The sequence below is a fragment of the Centroberyx gerrardi genome, chromosome 13 (assembly GCF_048128805.1).
Source record: "Centroberyx gerrardi isolate f3 chromosome 13, fCenGer3.hap1.cur.20231027, whole genome shotgun sequence".
In the NCBI taxonomy this organism is placed as follows: domain Eukaryota; kingdom Metazoa; phylum Chordata; class Actinopteri; order Beryciformes; family Berycidae; genus Centroberyx; species Centroberyx gerrardi.
This window is the reverse complement of record NC_136009.1, coordinates 11,064,322-11,079,318: the sequence shown is the minus strand read 5'-3', so window position 1 is coordinate 11,079,318 and position 14,997 is coordinate 11,064,322. Positions and strand designations below refer to the sequence as shown.

At 44.3% G+C, this 14,997-nt stretch overlaps 3 protein-coding genes across 4 annotated transcripts; 2 read left to right on the top strand and 1 right to left on the bottom strand.

The window, feature by feature from the left end:
- Positions 1 to 31: 31 nt before the first annotated feature.
- On the top strand, positions 32 to 5,847 carry LOC139918605 (uncharacterized protein C1orf21 homolog). 2 transcript variants are annotated; one of them, XM_078287799.1, is made up of 7 exons: positions 32 to 81; positions 272 to 464; positions 1,649 to 1,787; positions 2,948 to 3,027; positions 3,294 to 3,364; positions 3,626 to 3,686; positions 4,515 to 5,847. In XM_078287799.1, the coding sequence occupies exons 3-7, from the start codon at positions 1,697 to 1,699 to the stop codon at positions 4,551 to 4,553; spliced, it is 342 nt and encodes a 113-aa protein (XP_078143925.1). In that variant the 5' UTR covers positions 32 to 81; positions 272 to 464; positions 1,649 to 1,696; the 3' UTR covers positions 4,554 to 5,847. The 2 variants fall into 2 exon arrangements, with proteins under 2 accessions (XP_078143925.1, XP_078143924.1); XM_078287798.1 differs by having other exon boundaries at positions 3,623 to 3,686.
- Positions 5,848 to 6,577: 730 nt separating this feature from the next.
- tsen15 (TSEN15 tRNA splicing endonuclease subunit) lies at positions 6,578 to 8,519 on the bottom strand. Its single transcript, XM_071908041.2, has 4 exons — positions 8,394 to 8,519; positions 8,210 to 8,291; positions 7,230 to 7,365; positions 6,578 to 7,130 (listed from the first exon to the last, which is right to left on the bottom strand). The coding sequence occupies exons 1-4, from the start codon at positions 8,457 to 8,459 to the stop codon at positions 6,959 to 6,961; spliced, it is 456 nt and encodes a 151-aa protein (XP_071764142.1). The 5' UTR covers positions 8,460 to 8,519; the 3' UTR covers positions 6,578 to 6,958.
- Positions 8,496 to 13,765, top strand: colgalt2a (collagen beta(1-O)galactosyltransferase 2a). Its single transcript, XM_071908035.2, has 13 exons — positions 8,496 to 8,508; positions 9,137 to 9,326; positions 9,957 to 10,067; positions 10,309 to 10,426; positions 10,653 to 10,787; positions 10,965 to 11,169; positions 11,321 to 11,452; positions 11,873 to 11,937; positions 12,060 to 12,166; positions 12,530 to 12,662; positions 12,817 to 12,944; positions 13,118 to 13,324; positions 13,480 to 13,765. The coding sequence occupies exons 1-13, from the start codon at positions 8,496 to 8,498 to the stop codon at positions 13,763 to 13,765; spliced, it is 1,830 nt and encodes a 609-aa protein (XP_071764136.2).
- The last annotated feature ends 1,232 nt before the right edge of the window (positions 13,766 to 14,997 follow it).

Below are 14,997 nucleotides of genomic sequence, written 5' to 3'. Positions count from 1 at the left end.
TGGTGCGTCGGGGAATTAGGTCCGAGTAGCAACTAGCTTTGTAGTCAATCTATCATCTACCAAACAGCACTGCATAAAGAGGTACGATGCTTTAATTGTTTTCCTAAATGAGAGAGGCATGTATGTTCAGTTTTTGCACTTAAAATGACAAAGTGATTTTTCAGAATTGTGTTGTTTCCAATAATTTTAGGCTAATGCTCGTCATATTTTTCCATTGTTTGTGCTAAGAATTTCAGTGAAACATGATTTTATCACTTTAACACAATACTAGGTTGTGAAATTCAGCAGACGGGCCAGACAGCGGGCAGACGGACTGACTGCATCTCGATTGCTAATGCCTGTGTTGAGAACTGAGAGATGCAGATGCGGTCTCCCGATGCGGGTCCTCCGCCTACAGTCTCGACTAAAGCCACTTTGAACTAGAAACCACGGAGAGGAACCATGGACAGATCCTGTACAGAACGGTATTTGTGCTCTATTGCTATAGCATTTGTTTTGTAATCTATTGTTTGTTTTTCTCCCGTCTATCTGATATGGTGTCTCCTGCTGGCCGTGGAATGGCTGCTCTTTTCGCATTTTCTTTTGTTGCTGTTTGTATAAGGCATCTTGATAATTATTTCCCCACCTTTGATGTTGTGAAATGAGACGATGATTGACATTTGCCGCACCGAGGCGCATGTAACGTTATTTTCCTCGCCGCCTCTCTTGTTTCTAATGATGTGATAGCCCACAGTCGTCTGAACTAGCCCAGTGATGTGGAGTAGTTTATGGGCTGTAGCCTTTAGCCAGGGCTTTTTATCCAGGGAAATGTAGACATTTAAAAGGATGTAGCCTGTCGATACTGAGACGTGACAGCAGCAGCTGACTCTGCAGCTGGACTCAGCTGTGCACTTTAGTGAGATCAGCCTCTCGACATCACAGTGTTTCAGAGAGCGTACCTGGGAAATGCAAAACACTCCGTCTGTGTTCAAGCCTGGATGGCAGAACATTAATATTAGCCTAAATGTTGCGGGCCGCACAGGCCGATCCGATGGAGGGGGGAGAGTGCTTGTGCGCGGCCACATTTTAATCCCCTGAGCGCCACAGAAACCCCCCATTCACCGACAAAATGACCCGGCGCCTTGGCACGGTGGCATCGCTAAGAGCCTGAAAGGCCTATTGTTGCGGTGCAGCTGGCACCGTCGGCCGCTGTGATTGGTGCGTCCCGGGCCGGCGCATGGCGTGCAGCGTGCGTGATTCATAACCAGGCTAAACCGGCTATTTTATTGTCTTTCTAAGAATAGATCGCGTTAGCCTGTGTGTTTTAATTCAAGGGCGGGGCGTTTCATGACTAATTGATAATGTAAATCAGTGGTTCCCAAGCCGGAGTCTATAGGGATCCCCAGGAGGTTCCAGGGGGTTCCCAGCAACATGAGGAGTCCTAGTAGTAGAACTTAGCAGACAGAATATATAAGGATGACTGTTATGATCAGCTTTCACTCTCTCCACTGTTATGTCTCCACTTCCAGTATAGGGACAGACAACCAAGATCTGGGGGTCCTTGACTAGAAAAAGTTTGGGAACTCCTGATCTAAATAAAACCCGCTCTCCTGCCTGTATTTCCCATGAATCCCCCCTCCCCCTCCCCGTGTCCGCTCCCCCTCCCTAGGTCGGCCTGTAATGCTCGGGGGTGAGGAGGAGAGCGGCTGAGGAGGAGATGGGCTGCACCTCGGCCAAGCAGGTGTCGGCCGTGCCCAGCGGTGAGGAGGGCCGGAGTAAAGCCTACAGCAATGGGGACCTGCTCTCCGGTCAGTCCTCTTCACCTTCACCTTATTTGCAAGGATTTAGGGTTAGACCAATCTATCGGTTTGCCAATATTGGCCTTTTATTTAAAATCGGTCAGTGTCATCCACTGCTGATATGATGGAGGTTCATTCCCTGATCACAGCCACATGAAAACAGTCTGTAAAACCTGCAAAGATATTCACATTTTATTGATTTTTTCCATGTAACGCAAAATTCCCTCTACCATTGAATGTGTGGTGGGTCATCCTGACTTAAGGAGCTGCTGACCAACCTAGAAGTATTTCATCAGTCTGGGTTTCAGTGAGTTCTAATGTCACATGATGGTCTAAATGCTGTTTCAGCTGTTTCAGCTTTTCACCCTGCCAAGAATAAAATTATGGGGGGAAATCCAAATACTTGTAATTTTCTGGCATGAACATGGTAATTAATAATGACACAAAATACCGGCTATTGGCAACGTTCAAAAAAACCCATATCAGTCAAACCCTACTTCAGTCTTACTAGATATTTCATTTCATCTAGTTGTCCTGTGGATGAAGAAATCTACTAAATAGCTTTTGTATAAACACCTGCACTAAATGACAACCTCATCACTGCAATATTTTCATAGTTGGTAATGCTGCTGTAATAATCACACCTCATATTTAGCCAATACATTGTGAGTGTAAAATTGATTTTTCACACAATGGAATCAGGTAACTTCATTTGACTGTTCGGCTATTTAGTTGCATTCATAATCAGATTCGGTGATCCCCTAAGTTAGCGATAACCATGTGCATGGCTGTGTCTGGGTATCAGACCATCATTCCTGTGCATCATACCTTCTCTTCCATGTAAAAGGGAGAGAGAGAGGGAGACTGTGCATGTGTGAGAAAGAGGGAGAGGGAGAGAGGAGGGGAATCGGTCTGACAGCTCATGTGTTTTGCTGCTTGCCAGCCATTGTTGAAAGAGGATTTAGTTCGAAGCGTGAGAATTCAAGCATATAATTACTTTGCCAAGTACTGAACTGTGAGAACTGTTGACCTGGATTGTGCTGATCAGAGTGGCGGTGAGAGGACAGTCCTCTGCTCGCCTCCCGCTGCGCTCTGATGTCATGTATTAATAGGAGGAGATGCGCTCCTCTCTCCCTCTCTGTCTCCCACTCTGTCTCTCTCTCTGACAGAGGAGTACAAGATGAAAGGAGTGGAGAAAGTCAAGTACATCAGTGGAGAAGAGGGAGGAGGGGACAACCAGGACAGTACAGTGCGTGATTTTATTTCATTCTGCTATCTATCTATCTATCTATCTATCTATCTATCTATCTATCTATCTATCTATCTATCTATCTATCTATCTATCTATCTATCTATCTATCTATCTATCTGTCTGTCTGTCTGTCTGTCTGTCTGTCTGTGTGCTATTTTTCTGTTCTGCTGTACAATGGGACATAGACAATTATTTAATTAGTCAGTTGTTTTGTGTATGTGTGTGTGTGTGTGTGTGTGTGTATGCATGGGTGTGTCTTACAGGAGAAATGCGCCCTACTTGGCAGTAGTCAACAGGCAGATGACACGGGACCAAATGGAAACGGAAAGATACTGTAAGTGTCACTGACTATTACTGTAACTGTCGATGACATTTTGCTATTACAGTGTCATCAACACATTATTTTTTATGTCCTCTGTTATTCTCATACTGGTGTGTAGGTCTAGTCTGTACACAGTGGAACCTTGTTCATCCAAACTGTTTGTCGTGTCCCAGGCTGGGCCATCACAGCATCATGACAGTGATTGTGAACTGTGACATGCCCGGCTTTTATACCGCAGGTCTGTAACAGTCTGTACCGTTTCCCTTGCAGTAGTATCCACTCCTCAGAGAGCCAGCAGGAATTCTTCAGGATGTTGGATGAGAAGATTGAAAAGGTAAGAAGTGACATCCCGTTGTTGCAGCATCATGTATCTCACAGAATAGGAGACTAATTCCACTGCAGATGGCAAAAAGATATCACAGAACTTGTTACTTGCTTCACAACCTCAGCTGGTTCACTGACTTTTATCTATCATACTTAAAGGAAAAATCCATCCTCGGAGTCCGTGATGCTCAATGCATCCCAGGAGTTATTTTGTGATGAAGTGTTGTGACTTACTTTTTTGTTGTACCCGCTTTCCCTCAACGTGCCTCGTCTACTTCTAGTTCAGTTAGTGACTACCTACATTTCCCAGAATGCCTTTCAACAACCTCCATAGAACAACTTGTAGCATTCAGCTGTGGGTTATATGTATTTTTCCAGTCAAGAAAAAAATCAAAACACGTCAAAACACTTGTCTCGTGGCTGTGTTGCATCATGGTCTATTGAGGCTACTGCCGGTGGAGAAATGGGCATCTCTTCCTCTTCTACAGTGTGTTTCTCCTTATATGACTGTTGAAAGTCAGTGCAAAATACTGAGTCTAGAGAGAAGCCCTTGCTCTTTGACACCAAAACCTGATGTTTACCGTTGATGTTTTAGATAGTTGGAACATTTTCAGTCATCAAATATCTGAAAATATCTGGACGTGACATCACTTTATGTGTGTTTGTCCAGTTATCCACAGGAGTAAGAAAAATATACCACTGAGCAACACAATGGGCCTAAAAAAGCAATGTGTTTAAGTGTTTTACAGTGGATTTTTCCTTTTAACTATTGCATCTACTCTGACTGAAGTTTTGTTGCTGAAAATAAAGCATATTTTTCTCTATCTCTTGTGTGCAGGGGCAGGACTATTGCTCAGAGGAGGAGGATATGACATAGCACTGTGGCCGTGTCTCCATTCAGTCCCAGTATGAGAGGAACTGTTATTCCCGTGTTATGGACGGACCGTACCATGTGAAACCATGTCCGGGGGGGGGGGGGGACTCTATCTTGCTCTGACTGTCCCGTGTACACGCTTGAGAAGACTGGACGACCGACTTGAATTAAGCACCTTCTTGCCCTTCTACTTACGACCCTTTCTGCCCAGCACCTCCTCATCAGATCACCCCCCTCCCCGCTCCCGCCCCCCCGAGGAAGAGCGCTGTCAAAATCAAAGCTGTTTCAGTGTCTATGATTTCTCTTGGTTCTCCAAAGCGAGCGCACCGCATTTACGTTTACCTCCGACCACGAGCCGAGCAAGTACAATGGATCCTCTGTCTGGACAGAACTGCTCTCATAATGAAATGAAGCCGTTATGAGGAGGTAGGATGACAGAGGTCCTGGGATCTTAAGGAAACACTTATCGTTTCTCCTCTGATTGGAGAACTCCTGAAAGGTCGATGTACACGGCCGCCGCTGCCGCCGAGACTTCCCCGTAGGTGTTGTGAAACACTCAGACTGTTGCAGATGTAAATGGGTGACAGTAGAACTAGCAATGCTCTTGTCGACACTGAATAGAGAACATAATGCCTCTATCTGCATCATTCTGAATATTTCATCCTTGAAAGCACCCCGTGATAAGTCAAAGGGTTGGAAACTTCCTGCATTCCAAGACACATTTTGGACAGTATTAACTTCTTTTCTACAGTCTGTTGGCCATAAAGTGCGGTGTGTTTGTCTGTCCATGTCTGTTTACGTTATGATGTAGGGTATTTATGTTGAATAAGGCTCAGGGTTGAAGTGTTCTAGTCACCGTCTCATGTAGTCACGTCCTCCTTCTCATTAGACACTGTCGCACCATTAAGATTAAAACACACACGCACTCACACAACAGGGTCACGGATCTTTCCTGTTTCAGTATCTGCTCCATTAGCCGTGTTAAACCTACAGGGAGGACGCTGCAGAGTTGCGTAGTAGTCTGATTCTGTGTTGCTCTCACAAGTGTTATGTCATTGTGTTCGTTTGGTTTTTATGTTCGATTTTTGTTTTTCTAGAAAAATAAAAAAAGTGTTTTCAGGAAGTTATCCCAACAGCTGAGACTGTTTGTGTTGTTTTAATGGGAGCAGCCAGCATGACACCTGCCAGATGAATCATTTTACCAACAACATATTCGTTTTATTAGTTTTAGTTTTAAATAAATACCGTGCAGCTGCATTCAACAAAGGACATTCATCAGCACATGTTGTATGATATAATACAACCATTCTGTGAAGAGAGGGTCACACTCAGAAATATATCATTCACTTGATTTAATTGTTCATCTGTCACAGAACGTTTTCGGTCATCCTGCCTTCATCAGTATGTACAAATGAAGGAATACGTTCCTTATTTATAGGGGACCGGTAGATTGCCAGGTGAACCTAATTACTAATCATTGTGGTGTTGTAATCACATGGAAACACATCACATAGAATGGAATCACATAGAATTTCACTGTCAGTCAATACTGTGCATTGTAATTTCAAACAATTTCAAGTACATCCACCATCCAGTTAGACATACTGAAATAACAATATTTAAAATTAGCATTATTCACAAAGCATATTCCAAAACAACTATGGCTATCACTGTGGGCCTTTAGGTTTCTCACCGTTCATAAATCAGTTCAAACCAATAGTTGGCGAAAACCTTCAAACATGTAAATATAATCAAGGGATCAGTACAGCCTCCAAAGCTACATCTGTTATCAAAGCCACACTTACTAATTTGGTATAATGCAACTTTGAACAATTTTCTTTATTCCTTACAAAGTAACTTAAACTTTTTTGAACTTTCTTTGAATGGCAGGAACAGACAACACTCTGGAAGATATAGTGTCACTTATGTTTATAGAAAAGGGATCAAATTACAATCTTCATTTATGCCAGCAGGATAAAGGGGTTTAAGCTGATGTATCCAAAAGGATAATGCACCAGGTGGTCAGAGCGCAGTGGCATCCCTGCAAACAGAATTAGTATGATATAATACAAAAAAATCACTCCAGGCTGCCGCACCACAACATACTGGCTTACTGCAGCGTGGGTTAGGCTCCAGCTTCTGCCACAGTTTCTATTATTAACACGACTTCAGTGGTTTGTGGTAGCCAGTGGTTTCTTATTCACTTTGTCTCCCTGTATCACCCTGAGAGCCACATACAGAACCTACAATGACACTAATGGACAGGTCCATTTTCACCAGTTCACCATTTTGTCAGTAGTCTTGTCTTCTTTCCAGACACCAGTCCCTCAGGCACAGCGGCTGGCAGCCCGTCCCACATGGCTCTTCTATGGTTCGTGGTTTTCTCCCGTGGGCCAGCTGCCGCTCAGTCAGTGTTGCTGCCGTCTCTTGCGGTGCTGCCGCCGTCCCTGATCCTGGATGGGGCCCGCGGGAGGGTCGGGTGTCACTAACCCATCAGTCATCCTCTGGTAGACCAGGGTGGAATCGGACGCCACGGCGCACAGCAACACAGGAGAGCCTCTGTCCAACACACTTCGTATACTACAGGTGGGAGAGGAGGGGAGGAGGATGATGATGACGAAGAGGAACAGATATTTTATGGTAAACGATAACAGTAAATTTGATCCAGTGTGTTGTCACCTTCGGTGGCTCAGGGAGCGGTGGACAGGCAGGGGGAGAACCGTCTGGAGGGGGGCGCCCTCCTTCTCCCTCCCCTCCAGCAGCACCACCTGCAGCTCAGCACTCTTGATGCTGGACACCTCCTTCCACTGACGCACTGCAATGCACAGAGAAGCGGTGTGAGTGTGTATGGGGGTGAAGTGGTAGGCTTACTTTGTCTATGGCGGTGTATGTGGAGTTTATGACCTGGTGGGTTCTTAGTACTTGAGTTCGGTTTCAAGTCCACTTTTCTGACTTGGACTTGTCTAGATCTCAGCTGCTATTGGATATTAACTTGACTTCTTCTCGCCTATCTAAAAAACATCAAAGATATGTTTTTTCTCCTCCTCCTCCACCTTCATTTATTTCCCCCCCAGCACTACAAACAACTTATAAGATTGCACCTGTGTATAGCATGTAATGATCTTCAAACTGTTGTGCATTGATTAGTCAAAAGGGTAAAGTACAGATCATCTTTGTTGATCTGTAAAGAAAAAAAAACCTCCTGGAGCATTATTTTGACATTTGGAAAGACATGAACAGTTGTATTCCAAAATGCTATATATCCATTTGGAAGATGTTCATCATTCAGTATCTTTAAAATATACAGCAATCCAGTCTGTAAGTGTTTTGTCAATTTTGTCAGTGAAGGACTTCAGTTATCTGCTGTCCTTTAAAAAGTATCATCATTTGTTTTGATTTTGTTCTGTCAGTTACTTTGGAAAAAGTAGGTGTCACTTTTTTTCATATGGTGGATATCTAATTTTGGAATGAAAGCCTTCACATGTAGTTTTTTTTGTGCCTATTTTGTTCTTCAATATGACTTAATTTGCTCTGGTCTTGGTCTTGACTCGGACTGGACTAAGTCTTGACTGCAGCCCTGTTAGGATGTTTTAATGAGCCTGGGTCTCTGCATGACACTACAACTTTACTCAGATTGGGTCCCGAGCGGTCAAACTCACCCTCAGCGAGGTCCATGTACACCAGGAAAGCTGCATGCACCTGGCCGCTGTCCTGCACATCCAGACTCATCATGTGCTGATGCTAACATGAGGAGAGGCGAGGAGAACACTCGTTACTGCACCGTTTAGCATTAGCAGTCAGACTGCATCATCATCCAGGTCACTGGACGGGTTTAGCACTCACCACCGGGTGCTGTAAGATCCACTTGGGAGCTGAAGGTTTCTCTGCTCTGTCTGACGCTTCCCACATTTTCACAACTAAACTGCTGTAACTACTGGTTAAGTAATGCAAGTCCAACGTCAGGACGTCCTGCTGTTGCGGGCATGTGTGTGTTTTCAGTAGCGCAGTCGCGCTTCATTGGTTTGCCGATGTGCTACAATGTAAGTCGTCCGGGTGGAAAATGTTTCTCATACCGTTGTTAGAAATCAATACTTCCATGCTGGGAAGCCGTACAGAAATTGATTCAATCATGCCCACTTATTTCAGTCCATGGTCTGATATATCCATTAGATGGTTATGTTTAAAAGTAATTAAAAGTGAGAGAGCAAATGTCAACATCTCCTTAGTGGAGAAATAAGAACTACAGAAATCAAATGAATTGAAATTAATCATTGAATGGATTAATGCATGATTAATGTATATATGAGATTTCATTAGCTTGATGAATTAGGCTAATGTTAATTTGCCAATTTGCATATACATTTTTGGGTTGTACCAGTTGGACGCTGACCTCACCTGCCCACATCACTGAAGACTAGATGCCACATGCCTTCAGTCTCTCTCTCTCTCTCTCTCTCTCTCTCTCTCTCTCTCTCTTTCTCCCTCTCTCAGTTGCACCGGCGCGAGGCTGAAGGGAGACAAAGGTACCACATTGGAAATAATGCCTTTTGGATTTGTGGGATTCGCATTGTTTCTTGTGATTTCAGCCGGGAGACTCTTGCACACCTGCACAGAGGAATTGCCCATTGATCCCCAGCCATCAACCCACCGGGAATCCTCTCTGCTGAAGCCCAAAGTATTGATCACCATCCTCGCGCGCAATGCACAGCACAGCCTCCCGTACTTCTTGGGATGCATTGACAGACTGGACTATCCAAAGGACCGCATTTCCATCTGGTAAGATTACATCTATTAATCTGTTAATAGGGATATTGAGTGATGATTTAATTCCAAAAATTAATTTGTGTATCACTAACATCCAGTCTTGATTAGTCCCGGTAGCCTATAAGTAGGAAAACAAAGTTTCATAAAATGCACTGATGTTCTAAAATTTCCATTAATTTATAGCAATGTAAACAGATTTTATATTGACTCAGAAAGTTATTGAGGAAAAAAATTAAATAAATGTCGCCGACATAAGCAAACTTGTTAATAACTAAGATGTAACAATTAAAATGGCAACAAGACAAACACTAGTAGCCACTTTGACAGCACTGGTTAAAAATGTCATTCTTGTCATTCTGCATCACCACTCATTAGCAAACAGGATGGATGATGGCCTGAATTCAACCCCTTCTCATTCAAGTGAGAAAGTAAACATGGGTTTTGGAGATGAAAGAGAGAGAGAGAGAGAGAGAGAGAGAGAGAGAGAGAGAGAGAGAGAGAGAGAGAGATGTAGAGAAGGAGAGAGAAAGAAAGAAAGAAAGAACAGATAGAAGGGGGATAATGTGGAGAGTCAATGCATGCTGAAGGGAAAAGACAGTGGTGAAGTATTGTTCAGTAATGCTCCTTGACCTCTGACCTCAGGGCGGCGTCTGACCACAGTGTGGACAACACCACAGCTGTGCTGCAGGAGTGGCTTAGAGGCGTCCAGCACCTGTACCACTCTGTGGAGTCGAGACCCACGCAGCAACCAAGGTGAACTGCCACTGCAAACCCCTCATTGTTGACTTCAAACCTTTATCGGAAAATATCCTCTATCCTGGTATTGTCTAACCACAAGTTTTATGGCGTGGGAGAAAACCTGACATGCTCCTATCCTCTTAAAATATCCTCTTCATTAGACTCAATTTAATTAGTGTTCACTGAATTAAGACTGATAGCTTTTCTCTCTCTCTCTCTCTCTCTCTCTCTCTCTCTCTCTCTCTCTCTCCTTCAGCTCCTATGCAGATGAGCAAGGTCCAAAGCACTGGCCCAAGTCTCGGTTCACCCAGGTGATGAAGTTAAAGCAGGCGGCACTCAGAGCTGCCAGAGGACTGTGGGCCGACTACATACTGGTGAGACACTATAATGATCCGCCGATAAAGGCATTAACTACCTGCTTATTGCTTCATCATCCACTATCACAGTATCTGCTGTATCACTATATGTCACCAGACACTAGTGTCACTCTGTCATCTGCTGTGATGAAGGTCTCTCTGCTTCAAAGTGAGTGATCAGGGAGAAGTGATCATCACTTTGGAGAAAACGCTCCGGTGTTGATGTGTCTTCTGTGTCCCTCAGTTTGTGGACTGTGACAACCTGCTGACAAACCGGTGGGTGCTCACAGACATGATGGCAGAGAATCTCACCCTTGTGGCGCCCATGTTGGAATCAAGAGTTCTCTACTCCAACTTCTGGTGTGGCATGACCGCTCAGGTACAAACTCCTACAGACTAGAAAAAGAAATAGAGCAGATACAGAACACATTGTCTATGCACGATGCTCAAAGCTAATCACAGAAACAAAAAACTATGAAGCATTACTAAAAATACCATCAACTGGATTAATTTGTGAGTCTTATAAATACTCCTGGGTCTTTTAACACCCATATAGGGCTACTACAGACGCACTCCAGAGTATATCCCCATCCGCAAGTGGAAGCGTCAGGGCTGCTTCCCTGTTCCCATGGTGCACTCCACCTTCCTGCTGGACCTGAGGCGGGCCGCCAGCCAGGTGCTGGCCTTCTACCCTCCACACCCCGACTACCCCCACCACCTGGACGACATCATGGCCTTCGCTTTCTCTGCACAGCAGGCAGGTCAGACCACACACATTGACAACTTGTGTTTTTATTTAAAGCGATTAAGCACATGAGAATCAGATTCATGTCAATGGTCTATAGAGACGTCTTCAAGTATTAGGCATGTGAAAATACTGAAAGGATTTATGTACTTAAATGCACACTGCAGAGGTACAGATGTACGTGTGCAACAGGGAGCATTATGGATATTTGCCACTGCCGCTCAAACAGCATCAGACCCTGGAGGAAGAAGAGGAGAGTTTTACCCACACCTTGACAGAGGCGCTGAGTAAGCACTTACTTACTAACAACTGCATGAATTGCATGGCTCTCTATCTTCCTCTCTCATCTTTTGGTTTGCTCCTTTCTTCTTCCTTTTCGCTCTCCTTCTATTTCAATCTGTGTATATCCTCATGCCTATATTCTCTTTGCTCACTCTGTCTCCTCGGCTTGTCTATGTGAGGACATTTGGTCCTTTTCACTCTCACGGTCCCGTCAGATCTCTCACTCCGCTGTTAAAACCCACTGCCTCTCTTCTCTCTCGCTCCCCCTCTTTTTGAAATTTCCCACACCGGCTAGACGTTGAAGGGCACTAAGGAATTCCCTCAGAACCAAAGAATGCTTACCAAGACGGTGCTATGAAATGTAAAGATTGAATTTACCATATTTCATCTGAAATGATTCAGTGTGAACGTGTGACATTCCTTTCCAGTTGACTACACCATGGAGCTTTCACAGTATGTGCACCACACGGCCAAAGAAGCAGGAAAGATGGGATTTGACGAGGTACAGATACATTTGCAGGGCTGAATAAATGTTTTCCAGTCCAAGTTAAGAAATGCGGTTTAGGTGAATTGGATTTGAGCAGTTGGACAGCTGAAAAACATTTTATTCTCCTGCACTTCTAGATCTTTCTGATCAATCTGAAGCGCCGTCCGGACCGGCGGGACAGGATGTTGAGCAGCCTGGCTGTCCTGGGCTTCAACATCACTCTGACTGAGGCGGTGGATGGCAAGTATGACATAACAGTTCTCATTAAGCCCTTTTTACATGATGAAATACCTGAAATAGGATAATAGGAGTTATTAATAGCCTATATTAGGAAATACACAATTAGAATAGCAAATTTTACCATTACATTCTATCCTAGCACCTTTAATGGTGGAATTTAACAAAAGCAACGTGTGTTTAGCATTTTTGCTTTATTGACAGTAGGAACACTGAGAGGGAGACACAGGAGAGAAGATCTGGGCAATTCAAAAAACATCTTTGTACATTTTCATACTCTTTAGTAAGCTTCACCTGTCATGAAACACCTGGAGCCAGTTTGAATGCTGGCTCTGATTATAAGTACAATATTTACTTGTGTTGTTCACAGAGCCTTGAACTCTTCCCAGCTGCAGGCAATGGGTATAGATATGTTGCCTGGGTACAAAGACCCGCATTCAGACCGCGTGCTGACCAGAGGGGAGATCGGCTGCTTTCTCAGTCACTACAACATCTGGAAACAGGTTCAGTTTTTAACAGAAGATATCTGAACTGAATTCACCTTTTGAATGCAATGCTGATTCAAGGTGCAGTGCAGTGAAGGTGATGCCTGTGCAGCAGTATGGAGAGGTTTAGATGGACACGGTGAGGCAGCCTGTAGTGTGTGTCGCCCCCTAGGTGGTGAAGCAGGAACTGCAACAGGTGCTGGTGCTGGAGGACGATGTGAGGTTTGAGCCCAGGTTTCGCAGCAGGCTGGTGGCCATCATGGACGATGTGAAGAGAACGGAGCTCCACTGGGATCTCATGTGGGTCCTGTTTGGAGCTTTCTTCTTCTTCCTCACTGATTCAGTCCCTTACCTATTCACCTTCTCCTTCAATAGTACCTTTTTACTCACTAAAAACACGCCACACCTCTTTGTCTCTACTCATCGATGTCTGTATCTCCCTCTCTCTCTCATTCTGCCACTCCCTCACACAGTTACGTTGGCCGTAAGCGACTGCAGGTGAAGGAGCCGGAGCGCTGGGTGAAGGGAGTCAGGAACCTGGTGCACCCAGACTACTCCTACTGGACCTTGGGTTACGTCTTGTCCCTGCAGGGGGCCAGGAGGCTCCTGGAGGCCGAGCCCCTGAGCAAGATGCTGCCTGTTGATGAGTTCCTACCCATCATGTTCAATAAGCACCCAAAGTGAGTCCCTGCTAGCTCTTATTTACTGTCAAACGGACAGAAAGCGGGCATTTTTGGCAAACATACCTCATTTCCACTTCCTTAGCAGCAACGAATTGCATTATTGCGTTGTTTGTTCTCTGTTTTCTGACATGTCACACTCTCTGTCCCTTCAGAGACGAGTACATGCACTATTTTGAGCGGAGGGATCTGAGAGCGTTTTCAGTGGAGCCGCTGCTGCTCTTCCCGACCCACTACACCGGCGAGCCCGGCTACTTCAGCGACACAGAGACCTCCACCATCTGGGACGACGAGGCTGTGGCCACAGACTGGGACAGAGGCGGCGCCAAACACCGCCGCAAGCAGGACAGCGGGGAAGCGGAGGCCCGACCCGTGACTCCTCGTCCTGCCCGGGGCGAGGTGCGGCCGCTCTCGGCCAGCGGCAACAGAGATGAACTCTGATGAGTGCTGATGTCATACCACACACCAGGACCACCGCATAGAGTCCAAGTCCAGTCCAGACCGAGTAAAGATCAGGGCCAAAGTTCACATACTACCATCTTAGGTTGCTCAAAGCCTCACTTTTGTGTTTCAACAGCCCAATTTCCAGCTGGTGTCATGGTGGAAAATGCATTTATGACATAATATCTCAAGTTATTTGCTCTTTAAATAAATCTTTCTGCTGGAGGCATTTCATTGAGGCTGACACATTTTTTATGCTCTATACTCTGCTTAATAGTGCAACATAACTGCAAAAGGAAAAAATAAATGTCCCACTTAAAAGATGAACAAAGCAACATCAACTTAAGGATTTTTATTTTTTAAAAAGCACTGGTATTTTCATATCAAGCAAACAATGGAACCATTTAATATTAGTAGTGTTCCATATCACAAAATGATGAGTTATGAAACAAATAATTAAACCACACAAATGGTACGTTGTAATAAATTAATCAGCATAACAAAAGAAATGAGACATGCTTGTACTTCGGTGTTGCACAGGAAATATTGAAATTCCAACGCCCAAAATTTAATACACCTGAGAATATAAATATCAAAACAGCATGTTGCAGCAAGTATTAATTCAGTTCCACAGTTCCTCCTATTGACCTTAACTAAAGCTTTGATAAGAGGATTTAAAAAATTACATTATTATTAATGTAAAAATTAGGCATCAATTTAAAAACATTTGTTTCTGTACAATGTGCATATCTGAATTAGTGTGGTGAGGAGAGAAACGGTGGCGTTGTTTCTCCAGAACGAGGCAGCGCAGCAAAATGGAAGTCAAATTGGTTCATGCTCGTTTGTCATTCAAGCCACATTTAGTGATATGAACAGATATTTTTGGACTGAGCTCTTTCAATCTACGTCTGGAGTGAAGTGACAGCCTACAGGTATCTTTGTGTTATATGTGAATATCACTCCTCAGTCTCTGTCCCAGTCAACAGTGAGTCATTGTCAAAGACATGGACCAGAACATTTCACTTGGTTTAGGTTTTTTTAGAGGCTGTTACTACAGGATTCATCCAGTAGGTGAATTTACTCTAACCAAGACTTTACTGACCTCTGTACTGACAACAGGAGCTCGTTGTGGGATAGAAAGGGAATTGTGCTGCTACACAGGTACTAGTGATGCAGCATATAGGCCCAAATAAAGAGACAGAAAGGAGCGTGGGTATATAACAGACCATCTA